The sequence below is a fragment of the Melanotaenia boesemani genome, chromosome 4, assembly GCF_017639745.1.
Source record: "Melanotaenia boesemani isolate fMelBoe1 chromosome 4, fMelBoe1.pri, whole genome shotgun sequence".
Lineage (NCBI taxonomy): Eukaryota > Metazoa > Chordata > Actinopteri > Atheriniformes > Melanotaeniidae > Melanotaenia > Melanotaenia boesemani.
Genome location: NC_055685.1, coordinates 37380116 through 37392853, shown reverse-complemented (window position 1 = coordinate 37392853; position 12738 = coordinate 37380116). Strand labels below are relative to the sequence as shown.

The 12738-nt window shown below is 39.5% G+C and overlaps 1 protein-coding gene across 1 annotated transcript in view; it reads left to right on the top strand.

Moving 5' to 3' along the window:
• sorcs3 (sortilin related VPS10 domain containing receptor 3) overlaps positions 1-12738 on the top strand; it is a 298121-nt gene that overhangs the window by 259109 nt on the left and 26274 nt on the right. Inside the window, 1 exon segment of the mRNA XM_041983793.1 lies at positions 1515-1686. Within this exon segment, the coding sequence (XP_041839727.1) occupies positions 1515-1686 (172 nt within the window).

Genomic DNA, 12738 nt, shown 5'->3' with positions numbered 1-12738 from the left:
TAATCAATAATTAAGAGTTGTCTTTTTTCAAAAGATCATGTAACACGTGTTGCTCTAAGGAGTTTTATTTACCTGGTCTGGGGGCAACAAAGGCTCTTTGGGTTGTAAAAGTTGCAGACCACTACTCTAGTAATACACCCAACTGAGTGACCCTACTGAGTTAAATGCATTTACTAGACACACAAGTTAATGGCAGCTCTTCTCCCATGATCTGTGCAGCCAGATATATTCAGTTATTTGGCTAGTCTAACCATTAACAACTTTAAGTTAGATATAATAAGTACACCTTTAAAACCCTTTATGGTCCACTAGAATTTAAAGTGAATAACCACAATTTAGACTTCAGCTGCAGGTTTGGAATGTTATTAAAAGCAACTTAGCGGGGAAAAGCTTACAGCTAATTTGAATTTATTAATTAGATTAAACTTAAAATTTAAGAATCAAAGTCAATCAAAACACAAAATAACAGCTATTACGCCTGATTAAATTAGGCACATATCACTAACTCTAAGAGCTGAGGCTGCTAATCCTGGATGAATAAACAATTCAGCCATAACTAGCCTTCTTCCTCTTTGTCTCGGGATGCCACAATCCTTTTAATGAGGCCAAGACACTGAATAAAAAGTCTTTGAAGTCTGCTTGGTCCTGAATTCTTGAAGATACGAGTGAGCATGGACTGCAGTTAAAGATGGTGGTGGTGGTATGGCCTACGGACAATTTGGGGCTAAAAAGAGACAAAAAAGAGGACACGTCCAATCAGTAAATAATCTGGCCAGCTGATCACTAAATATGTAGCTAAATGTATTGTGACTCTCAGCTAAATAACTGTTGGCTTTGGCATGCTAAAAACTAGCAAATAAACAGTTAGTCCAGTGGGATGCACCCTACAGAAGCCGCTAACTATTAGATAGATAGATAGGCTGCATTAGATGCATGAGCTACTGCCCAGTTCAAGGAGTGACCTTCTTATTCACCACCCATAACCAGCAGTTACCAGTACTGTGTTGTCATTGGTCAGATTGGTTGTTAACTTCTGCAAGGATGTACAGCCTCTCCTGACAGCTCAACGGTCTGAATCTTCTTTCAGTCAACTTAAAGGACTGTCATCTCAACAAAGTATGCTTAATCAACACACAAGTGAAAACTTCAGAGAGGACCAAAACTCCTTTTTTGTGTGTCCTGTGTGTTAGTTTTGAAGATTCCCCAGGGGAGAGACCTTACAAAGCTTTATTATGGTAACAGCATTTTATTTACTGCTGCTCTAATTAAACTTCGGAGACTGTTTCAGCCTCAAACACAGCTTGTCTTGTCAGTTGTCATCTGCTCCGAGCAGCTGTTAAAGCTCCAACAGCTGTACTATGCTGAGGTCAACAGCAGTGTGTAAATCAGAGGCTCATGTAGCGTCTAGGGGATTAACTTGAAAACCCCACAGGTATAGGATATGAAGATACTGTGCAAAGTTGAAGAAGAACTCTATATTAACTTTTTTTTTTCTTTTTTGTGTTTTTCATTAGGTACCGTAAAGTGGTTTTAAACAACTGCACTAAAGGAGTTAAAGAAATATACACAGCCAGGAAGCAGCAGTGCCCAAACAGACCTCCTAAAGGACTTGTGTTGACCACCAAAGATGCCAAACTAACTGCCACCCTTGGCAGCAATGTCACCTTCCTGGTGCATCTGGATGAGGTGAGGACACAAATATGACTCAAACTTCTGAAGCATGATTTATATTTACTTAAAGCAGTATTTGCAGCGTTTTGGTCATTATTGAGACTATATTTGTGATTTCTAAGTCGCCTAGGATACTAAGCGTTTTTCAAAGCTAGCATCTGGAAGTACTTCTGCTTCTATGGGTGGCTTTGTTCAGAAGTCTCATTTGGGGGGGCGTGATTCCACAAATAAACTCTAATAAACACAAATCAAAGAAGCAAGCTCTGGTCCACCTAAAAACGCAGCTCTAAGTTTGTTTCAAAGGAACCAAAGACGCAAAGGGCATTGTGGGTTCACTGCAGGGCATTGTGGGTAAACAACCAAAACATACACATGTGTAGGGCGATAGGCTGCTCTGGCAAAATTGCTTGCAGTCAGATATGGGAGAACGTGATAAAGTTCTGACAGAAATATGGCCAACGCAAGACCTCTAGAATCTGATGGAGATCAATGTTTCGAATCTATGGTTGAAAAAGTTGTTCTGCATTAATTAAAAGCTCAGAACATTTCATGTTTGCTGTTTTTCTCGACAAATACAAGAAACCATGATCCATGTTTTCCACTCAGATCAATAATAGTTTTATAATTGCATCACGGGCATCTGAATCATAATCAAATTGAATCATGACACACCTAAAGATTGCCATCCCAGATGTACTTTTTTTACCTTTCTATGTTCGAATCAACATCTCAGTGTATGCAGTGTCCCTCAGGGCTTAGTACATGGCCCAGTGATTGGTCTGGCCATATGACCGCTGGGCTACAGATGTAGCACAGTTTGTTTTTGTTATCTTTCTCTCCCCCCAATGATTAAATTTGAACTCAGTAATAAACTGAATGGAAGAGCCCTGCTGCATGTGAACTTTGGCTGTTATAAAAATTATTTTCTATAGCAGCACAGACAGAAGGGCATGGCAGCATGACTCTCATGTGCTGATGGACTTGAGCAATACTATGAACTGATCTGGTTGAAACACCAGCTGAATCATCGATATCCTAGCAAACTCAGGGTGGAAGTGACATGGAAGAGCGTTATGGTAAGACTAATATAAAAAAAAATATGTGTATTTGTTGCTGCATAACAATGAGTGAGACCAAAAGAGCCAATTTAAAAGATGGATTGTTATGTTTGTAAAACTTTATTACTTAATCTTGATGCACAACTACTGAAGGTTGAACAGTGTCTGATGGAAAGTAAATGCACTCTAAACACCCTGTAAAGTTGAATACAGTTGGTTTCCTCTAAATCGCCCACACAACACAAGAGTTCTGAGCCAGAAGCAGAAATAAAAGACCCCACCAGAGACCCTGTTAGTGAGTGAGAGGCGCAGTGTTCTGAGCCAGGCCTGCCAGGCTGCCTGGTCACCAGGAAACTGCTTCACATCTTTCTCAGACAGACCACGCTCTGCTGATATTAACTGCAGGCTTTGGGGCTTTAGCAACAAGAGTGTTTTCCTGACACTACTAGAAAAGCTCCAAGTAAGTGTGTGTCCCCCCAGGGGCTTGTCCAGGCTCAGTTGTCATATTACTTTGTGATGAGCTGAGAATTCGAGGCCTGTTTTCTTTCATTAGGAGTGGCTTTCTTTGATGAAAAGGGGAGAGAGGTGATGAAGGAAAGGAGGAGGTTTAGTCGAACGATGTGATGAAAGAAAAAGAAGGGTGGCTCAAGGATCCTTGTGGCATCAGCCCTGTTCTCATGATGAATTCAAACTTTAATTTATATTCATGAAGTTGCGATGGCTGTATTTCTTGGGGAGAGCAAATGGCACTAAATATTTAATGAGAGGACTCTGTGGCTCACATCCACATTTAAAAATAGAGTTAGAGAGGGTGAAAAACTGACGCATGTTTTGCAATATGATAAGGTCTGCATCGTATCTGGTTTTTGGGTTGTTCGGAAACATTCTGTGCACAGTTAACAGTTAAAACAGTTAACAGAAAAGTGCCTGGCTCATGCCTCACCAAACTTCAAACAATGCAGTCCACATTCAGCGTGAAAGGGAGGCGGATGGCGGAAACCCAGGAGACTTTTTCCTTCTTCACTATTTAGATTCACATTGTGTATGCTACTTTGGTAGTGGAGAGAGAATTCCTGTAGGAACACTGTACTGGCACATTTTCCAAGAACAATCAAGGGAAACAAGAAAATTATCTGTAGCTACATTCAACTTGCATAAGGTTGTATGCAGTCAGAGGATAATGCAGCCTCTTTTATTTCTAAGGTGTTATTTATTAGGACAATGAAAATAAAGAAAAATAATCTGCTTCTTACAAGGTCTGAGAGTAAATACAATCTTAACAACAACACATACCATCTTATATCTTTTTATTATTTATTGAACAAAATGAGACAGAATGTAGAAATAGTGTTAACAGACCATCCTTACCAGGAGCTAAAAGATGCACCTTTAAAATGATGATCATCATTGTGAGCATCTGTATTTTGCAAAAGTTTTGTCAGTTTGCTGTTTTGAAATATTCAGGTCTGAACTGACATAATGCCAAGGTGGAAAAATTATTTTGGAGAAGCAACTCTTGGTGCTCATCCATGTGGAAAGAGTTAGAAGGCCATATTCAAAGTGTTTAGTTCATCATTTCAAAAGTTCGAAGTGGAAAACGTTCAAAACAAATGCCAGGAGTGAATGTCCCAGCAGATTCAGCCTAATATTAGAAAAACTACACGTAAACTCAAGAGCTACATCTCAGACTCTCCAGGCCTCAGTATGTTAAAGTTTATAAAAGTACAACTAGAAAAAGACTGAAAAAGTATGGCTTGTTTGGGAGGATTGCAGGAGAAACCCTCTTCTTTCTAAGAGCATGGCAGCATGGCTTAGGTTTGCAAAGCTGCATCTGGGTGAACCACAAGACTTCTGGAACAATGTTGTTTTGGAAAGACCAGACCAAAGTGGAGATCATGAATCATTAAAGGTAAATGGTCTGTACTTATATTACGCTTTTATCCAAAGTGCTTTACATGTACGTCACATTCACCCATTCACACACACATTCACACACTGATGGCAGAAGCTGCCATGCACGGCGCTCAACCACGGCCCATCAGGAACAATTAGGGGTCCGGTGTCTTGCTCAGGGACACCTCGACATGAGCTCTCCGGGCCGGGATAGAACTGGCAGCCCTTGGGCTACAGGACGACATGGCAGCACTGCTTAGGCTGGCAAAGCTGCATCTGAACAAACCACAAGACTTCTGGAACACTGTTCTTTGGACAGAACAGACCAAAGGGGAGATGTTTGGTCAGAATGCACAGCAGCATATTTGGAGAAAACCAAACACAGCATATCAACACAAACACCTCGTACCTACTGTCAAACAGGGTGGTGGAGGGCTGGCGATATGAGCTTGTTCTGCAGCCACAGGACCTGGACACCTTGCAGTCACTGAGTGGACCACAAACTCCTCTGGATACCAATGTATTCTAGAGTCAGATGTAAGGCCATCTGTCCGATAGCTAAAGCTTAAAGCTGAATAATGCAAAAACATTTTAACCCATAAAAGCCCAACGGGACATATTTGTCACATACAGTTTCTGAGACATTTTGCTTCAATTTATGGTTTAAACTTTAAACAATGTGGTGCTTGTCTTCTGTCCCCTAATAGATACCCAGAAGCAGAAAACCACATTATAATATTTATAAACTATCACATGGCGATAAATGGTAGATATCCCTCCCCCAAAAAATTAAATTTTTTTTTTCATATTGTTAAAGAGCCAAATAAAGACCTCATATTTAAAAAAATTGGACTTTCTTACCATTTTTTCATGGGTCGGGCCTTTATGGGTTAAGAAGAGACTAGTTGATTTTTTTCAATATATCAACAAAGCATGCATTTACTTTTGCATCAGTTGAATCAGTCAAAAAGAAGTAGGAGTTGAATTTGAAATGTATTTAATTTTTGGTGATTTGACTCAGGGTAGTGACATAAATGAAGGAAGGGATATGGTAGAACCCAAGAGTCTAGAAGTAAAGTAACAGAGTGAAGCAAGATGTGAAGCCAAACATCAGATAATGACGACAGATGTGAGAGAAAAGACCTTCAAAAATGTATGAATTAAGAATTAAAATCAGAGCATGCAATAATCTTTTTCAAGCATATGATTCATTCAGTATAATTTCTTTATTATAAAACAAAAGTTATTAATTTGATTAAAGATTTTCTTCATTCAGTGTATGAGACAGTTTTACAGATTTTTAACCCTCAATCAGAGAATCAAACCTGTTTACAGAGACGTCTGCTAATTTTACCTGCCCAACAGGCGCAGATGGACAGAACAATCGCACCAGTCAATTTGCTTCGATGAGTTCATCACCCATCATCAGACATGATGCAAAACTAAAATTACATAAACTAAAGGAAGCTCAAGAAACAAAGCAATAAACCAATAAATATTATGATCACATCTTAATCAGGCACCTGCAGTATCCATGGAAACAGACAATACAGCTGATAAATGTTAAAAGTTTAATTTTTGTTTCTCTACATTAACCCCAGCAGAGGACAGGATTTCAGTAATAAGAACAGTTGTCTTCAAAATGCGATACTTTTCACTGGAGAATAATTTTAAGTCTTTTTCATACTTCATGAGAACAGAGGTATTTGTTCTCTCAGGGCTTTAAGAAAAGAAATCCACCTTTTTTGAAATCCTGGTTTGGGAGTTCTTCCAGCTTGTTCTCGATACATCATCTGGGCAGATCTATTATATGATTGGTAAAAAGTGTGAAACGATGAAAGACTGGGGTCATACCATTATGTGAAAGAGAGGTGGGAGCAGACATCAGAAGACAGGGAGTGTGGTGGTACCGGCCAGGTAGTAGCCCCTTAGCCACTTCAGCCCAGCACAGACTTGGTTCAGGAGCCACGAGCCTGTGCTTAGGTGGTGGAACGTCAAAGAACCGGTGCTTAGTCAGTCTCCAAACCAGCACTGGAACCAGCCCGCTGACAGAGAGATGAGAAGCTGGATTTAAATACAAGTGCAATGAGGAAAAGAGAAAGTAGTGAGTCTAAAGTGATATATTCTTTAAAAAGAAACCTACTACAACATTACAATTTCCCTCTGGGATAAAGTATTTAAAGTATTTTTCAGTAAGACTTTGACCGTTATTTCATTTGTTTGTTGTGACTCTGTGTTCAGTTGTTCAATTAAAAGTTTAATAAAAAATTAAATGGTAACCACATATACATATTTTTAACAAGACATGAATAAAAGTAAGGCTTTTATGTAAACACAAGATAAAAAATTTGCTTACCAGCGTAGAAACCATTAGTACCCACTAAATTAGGCTCAATTAAAAGCTCTGAGTGGCACTAAATGAGGAGCCGTTTGGGATCCATAAAAGCCAGCTCTTCTAGGGAAGCCAGATCTTTTAAAAGGGCAGGACTGCCCATCAGTGTTGAGTGACTGGCTGGTTGCGACAGTAAAAAAATACTAAAATCTATACAACACATTATGCACTTTATATAAGACCAAGATCAGCAATTCTGTTCATCAAGGGCCACTGTCCTGCAGGGTTTAGATGTTTTCCCAGGGCAGCTGTAGCTTTGTGGTTTCACACCACCAGGTATCAGTGGGGAGTGAAGGAACAAAAGGTTCACTGTTTGAAAAGCTTTATGTAAATCTATTATTATAATTATAGTTTTTCTACTGCTATCCCTCTGATTCAAATGAAATGGTTCTCCAAAAGCTTCTTGTTAAGTTCTGCACAATCCAGTTATTGATGCATTAATGTGAGTCAAGTTTGTTGCAGCATTGAAACATCTACAGTGGCCCCTTGAGGACCAGAGATGCTGACGCAAGGCAATTAAAGGGCTGTATGAAATCCATTTGTATTTTACCCAGATTAAATTTTATTCTTCGTTTTCTATTAGTGTTCTTTTAATTTTGTGTAATATTATGTGTCCTTTTTCCAGAGGATTGTGTCCAGTCATATGGTGGATTTATAAAATGTCAGTAGTTCAGTAGGAAAGTATCATATTTATTTATTTGTTCTAAAATTTAAGCCAATTTGAGATTTTCTCTAAAATCAGCTTATTAGCCATCGCTAAACTTTAGTGGAAGATGGAGCCCATCAGAGCAGGTGACGTAACAGTTGGGACTGCAGTGCATTCATCTCTTCATTTGGATCAGGCAACATTGAAAATTTCTTAAATTTTTGTGGATAACAGATGATACTCACACACGAGTAAATCCCCCAATATTCCATGTGTTTCAAGTTTTATTCCATCTGTGTTTTTTGCAACGTACAGGTCATAATGCTAATTCTAATGCCAACGGTAAATTAGCAGCATAGACTGGATGAAGGCAGCTGAAAGATTAAAAATATTCCAGACACAGGGAGAACCGGCACACTTCATGCCTGAAATTTTGTCCCAACCATAATTACTTCATATAACATTTTGTGACACAGAAAACTGAAGTTGTTTATATGATGCACATTTTTATGCAAGAACTTAAACTTATTAAATGGTTATGTTTTACTCATTTACTCAGTCCTAACTTATGGAGAATTTTAGACCCAGACTGCCATAAGTTGACCTCAGATTGTTTTTTTTTTTGTTTGTTTTTTTTTTTTTTTTTTGTTTTGTTTTTTTTTTAAACTTATCTTGCGTTTAATCATTTTAATGTAATTTATTCTTTTATTGTGATTATGTGTTGATGACTTTTACTATTTCTAAATATCTGTAATGCCTTTGTTTTATGTAAAGCACTTTGAATTGTCCTGTACATGAAATGTGCTGTCCAAATGAACTGCCTAACCTTGAAATGGCAAAGTTAAAGGCAGCTACTCATATCTGGTTTGAGGATGAACCAAACCAGCATCTGGGTGAGCATTGTACAGGTGTTTCATGGAGATGTCATTAAATTAAGAAGGAAATTTGCAACTTAGGCCTTAAAGCAGTTCAGAAGTGGTGCTTTCATTGGTGGGATGTTTCTTTCTTTGGGTTTTATGACTTTGCAGACTTTGCATTTAGAAAGAAAATACATAGCCCAATAAAAGAGCGATAAACACACTATGGCTTCTTAAACGTCTTATTACAGGCCAAACTAGTTAATTGAAGAAGTGTAAACTGTAGATAGAGATACTTTGTCTTCTGTAGCTGGTTTAATATCAAACAGCAGGTAGGACAGAATAAATGAGAAACTGGCGCTAAGTGAGCTGACCAGTCAAACTAGCTTCCTTTCGGTTCAGTGCCGCATGGAATTAGTTTTTGGCTTCACCTCTGCTGGTGAAGCTGAGATAACCAGAACTTTTTCAGCTCTGTGCTGCTTACAGCATGCTTCCTTTTTTTTCTGATATTAAATACGTTTCCTCCCTGAAAAATGTCAGGTTGTTCAGGTGAGAAAACCAGAAAGGATTTAATAATAATCCTTCCCTTACAATACGTGTCAGCTCAGGCTCGGTTTGAGCTATCTACCATCCTTGTTCCTGTCTGTGTGGCCGTCACTGTTTTACACTCTCAGCCCAGCTCTCATCAGAAGTTGTTCAACTTTTGAATGTTCCCACAGTGTTTTCCTTTTGGCTCATATCGTCTCCGTGTGATCTTAATACAATGTTTTCATTGTTATCAGCCACTTTTCTCTTTTTCCCCCTAGAACATTTAGCAGAAAATGTTGTAAAGTTGTTCTTGCTCGTGTTATGGTTTTGTGAAACCGATTTCTGCCCCAATGGAAAAGTTAGATGAATTTGCTACCAACGAACAATGGGATCGAACATGACAGCTCCACCAGGATACAGAGGACTGCAGCTAAAATATTAACCACATAGTTGAGTTTCAAGCTCCATGTAGACAGAACATCTTTATTCTACGCTTATTTCGCTCTTTGTTCCGTCATAACTGTCAAAAGAGATTTTTAATTTATATTGAATAAAACAATTTCACATACGTACAAGAAGATTTTTCTGGAGTGTACTGCATATGTCCACATAATAATAACACTTTAAGCCTTTCTCCTTTGGGGTAACTGCTAAGGCTGTTTGCAGTTTTGCCCTGCAGCCACAAAATGCATCATGTTGGTTCTGGCTCTTTCAGACACGGCACAACAATGGCATCACTACACTGTAAAAACTATTATTTCCTATGTTCTGGACTGCGTTATGACAGATGCTGCAGTTTGTTGTGGCAAAACTCCACATGCCCCCCCCTTCATTATTAAAACAGTTTTGTTCTCTCTCAAAAACAATGCTCGCCTCCAGCCCAGACTCTACTTTTCCACGATCCATGCATTCATCAACTCCCGGCCCGATTCCTTCAACAGCATCATCTACAGTTCGTCCTCCAAACTCCTCAATAAATTCCACTAGAGCTTAGTCATACACCTTCTCACCCAATCCTGGACCAATCCAGTGAAAACTCTTAAGGACAGAGACCACATCTCTCCTGTCATCAAGAACCTTCACTTGAACCCATCCCGTTTGTAGTTCTTCTCCTCACTTTGAAAGCCCTCTATAACAATGCCCTCTTCTACCTTACAAAACTCCTTTACCGTCCATCCCACAATCTCCAGCCCTCAGACTCCAACTTCCTACACCCGCCACTCAAGACCAAGCACAGAACCTGGGGGGACAGAGCCTTCACCATCACAGACCCCTTCTCTCTGGAACTCTCTAAAAGGAAACTTTGCGGACTACGTGCAACAAAAAACAAGGCAAAAATATCCACAAGCAGTAAATCATGAAGCCTCATGTAGGAATAAGTACACCCAATTAGAGTAAAAAGTGTGGATCCTTCTTGAAACACTGCCAACAAACTTTTCCCTAACCAGCTGACAAAATATGACCTGTCACTGCAGAAATACAACATAGTCTTTGCTCCATCTGCTGCAGAAATAACCAGAATGATGCCCCAGAGTTATTCACAACATCTTTTGTCACACTGTGACTCTGCGGGTTCAGGTCTGACATGCACCTGAACAAATGCTGGCCTTGTGTATCCAAACCCTTTGTCAGCCTGTTTAACGCTGCTGTCATTGTGAACCAACAGTTATGATCCAGCCTTGAGGCTCCAGACCCTGATGTATTTGGATCAGCTCAGCCCTGGGAGACACACAAATACAAAGAGTGACATTTAGAGAGAAGGGTCAGCATCACTCTCATGCAGATTAGTGAATCCCGCTGTGGCTGATACAGACAGAAAGCTTGAACACAGAATGAACTGCAGACACTGAGAAGAGCTGAGTGACATTGGCACCACCAAGCCAGAGTCTCGTTTTCATGCCAGCTCATTACAGTTTTATACAATAGCCACCCTAGAACACCCTGTTTTGTAGCCTTTCGTTATTCTTTCCAACTACTTGTCATTTCCCAGGCAGAGACATAAGATATCCCCAGAAGCCTCATGCGAACCTGCGTTTTCACACTGATGCACAGAAAGAAGAGACTCACGTATGGAAAGAGCAGAAAAAGGACAAGAACAATGGACGAGGTGGTGTTTGTGTACTAATGCTAATGCAGTATAAATGAAGATCCCAAAAGCTTTGCGTTGCAATGTGCCAAAAGGGACGCTGTGAGCTCGACTTCACAGGCCTGGGAGACAAGCAGATTTGATCGCCGTAGCAGCTGGAGCCACCAACATTCATGCTGTGCACTGATCCTCAGATAGCAGCAGATGTGACTCCCAGAGGAAACCACACATGCAGCTTAAGACTCACACACCTTGAAGAGACAAACATGCTCAGGGGGCTGCACACACGCATACATAAAATTAGTTTTTATTCTTTCACACATGACAAACTTAACTTCTATTTATTGTGAATTTAATGTCAGCAACACATTTTAAAAGATATCCATGTTTACTTCCCACTGTCTTGCATCCATTTTCCTTTCAATTGCTTCTCTTTGTCAACTGCTGATATTTTCATTTGTTCATTTCTGGTACATGTTTCATTTCAGCTGCTCCACATTTCAGTCTGATTACCTCCCATTTGATAATGAAATAAATGTTTTATAATGTAATTTTTTCCCATTATAAATATAACTATGAATTAAGAGAATAAACTCTGCTCAGTGAAAAGACTCCCTGAAGGGAATAAGAATGATGGTTCAGTATTTAAGATGTAATTTTCAGCAGTTTTCAGTTTGTGCAAGACAAAGAGCCATACAACAGCTGTATTACCATCCAGTTTCTTTTTTTTTCCGCTAGAGAGGCAAAGCTTGGAAAATCACAAACATGAAAGACAAAGTGCCTTAAAACTGTCAGATTTCCAAAGCTTGTTATCATAGTTTGAGGCTGCAGAGATTAGTTCTGCAGGCCATGTACTAACAATGTGAACATTTATAAACATAGATGAAGCCAGCTCATTTAAATAATGAGCAAATAAACAAACACATCTGATGAGTAATCATCTAACACTGGCACAACTCACTGGTTATTTTAGTGTGACCTGAATATAGTCAACACATGAGACACGTGATTGTGGGAACATGGATTGGGCCAAAATACTAACTTAAAGGGAAGAGCACCTCCAGCCAACCAAAACAAGACTGCCAGAGATGAACCACCTGAAACCACCACAGGGTCTGGAAAGATGGCAGACACAGGATGCTATCCTTTGTAACACACTCCATCCATCATTTAAAAAAATGTTATTTCTATAATTAAGGGCATCAAGCACACACCTGTATTGTGCTTGTCTTTGTGGGAAGCCTCAGTACCATTTAGGAACATTATCTACATTTGCACGCTTTCCATTAGTGAGTGGAAGTTATGATATGCAGCTGCATATGCAGATTGAGAAATCCCAGCTGTGAAGGCAAGAAATGAAGTGTGCATTACTCCTTTATGATAGGCCCAGGTTGTAATTGGTTTCGTCCAGCAAACTAAAAGGATCAGGTCAGTGATTGATGCAAAGTGGAAAAGTTTACTTCCCCGTATTGCACACTCTTTTTGGGATAATTCTTTCTGGTAGAAATTTTATAGTCATGTTGGATTCAAAATTCATCCATCCGTCCGTCCCTCTGTCCGTCTATCCATCCATCCATCCATCCGTCCGTCCGTCCGTCTATCCGTCC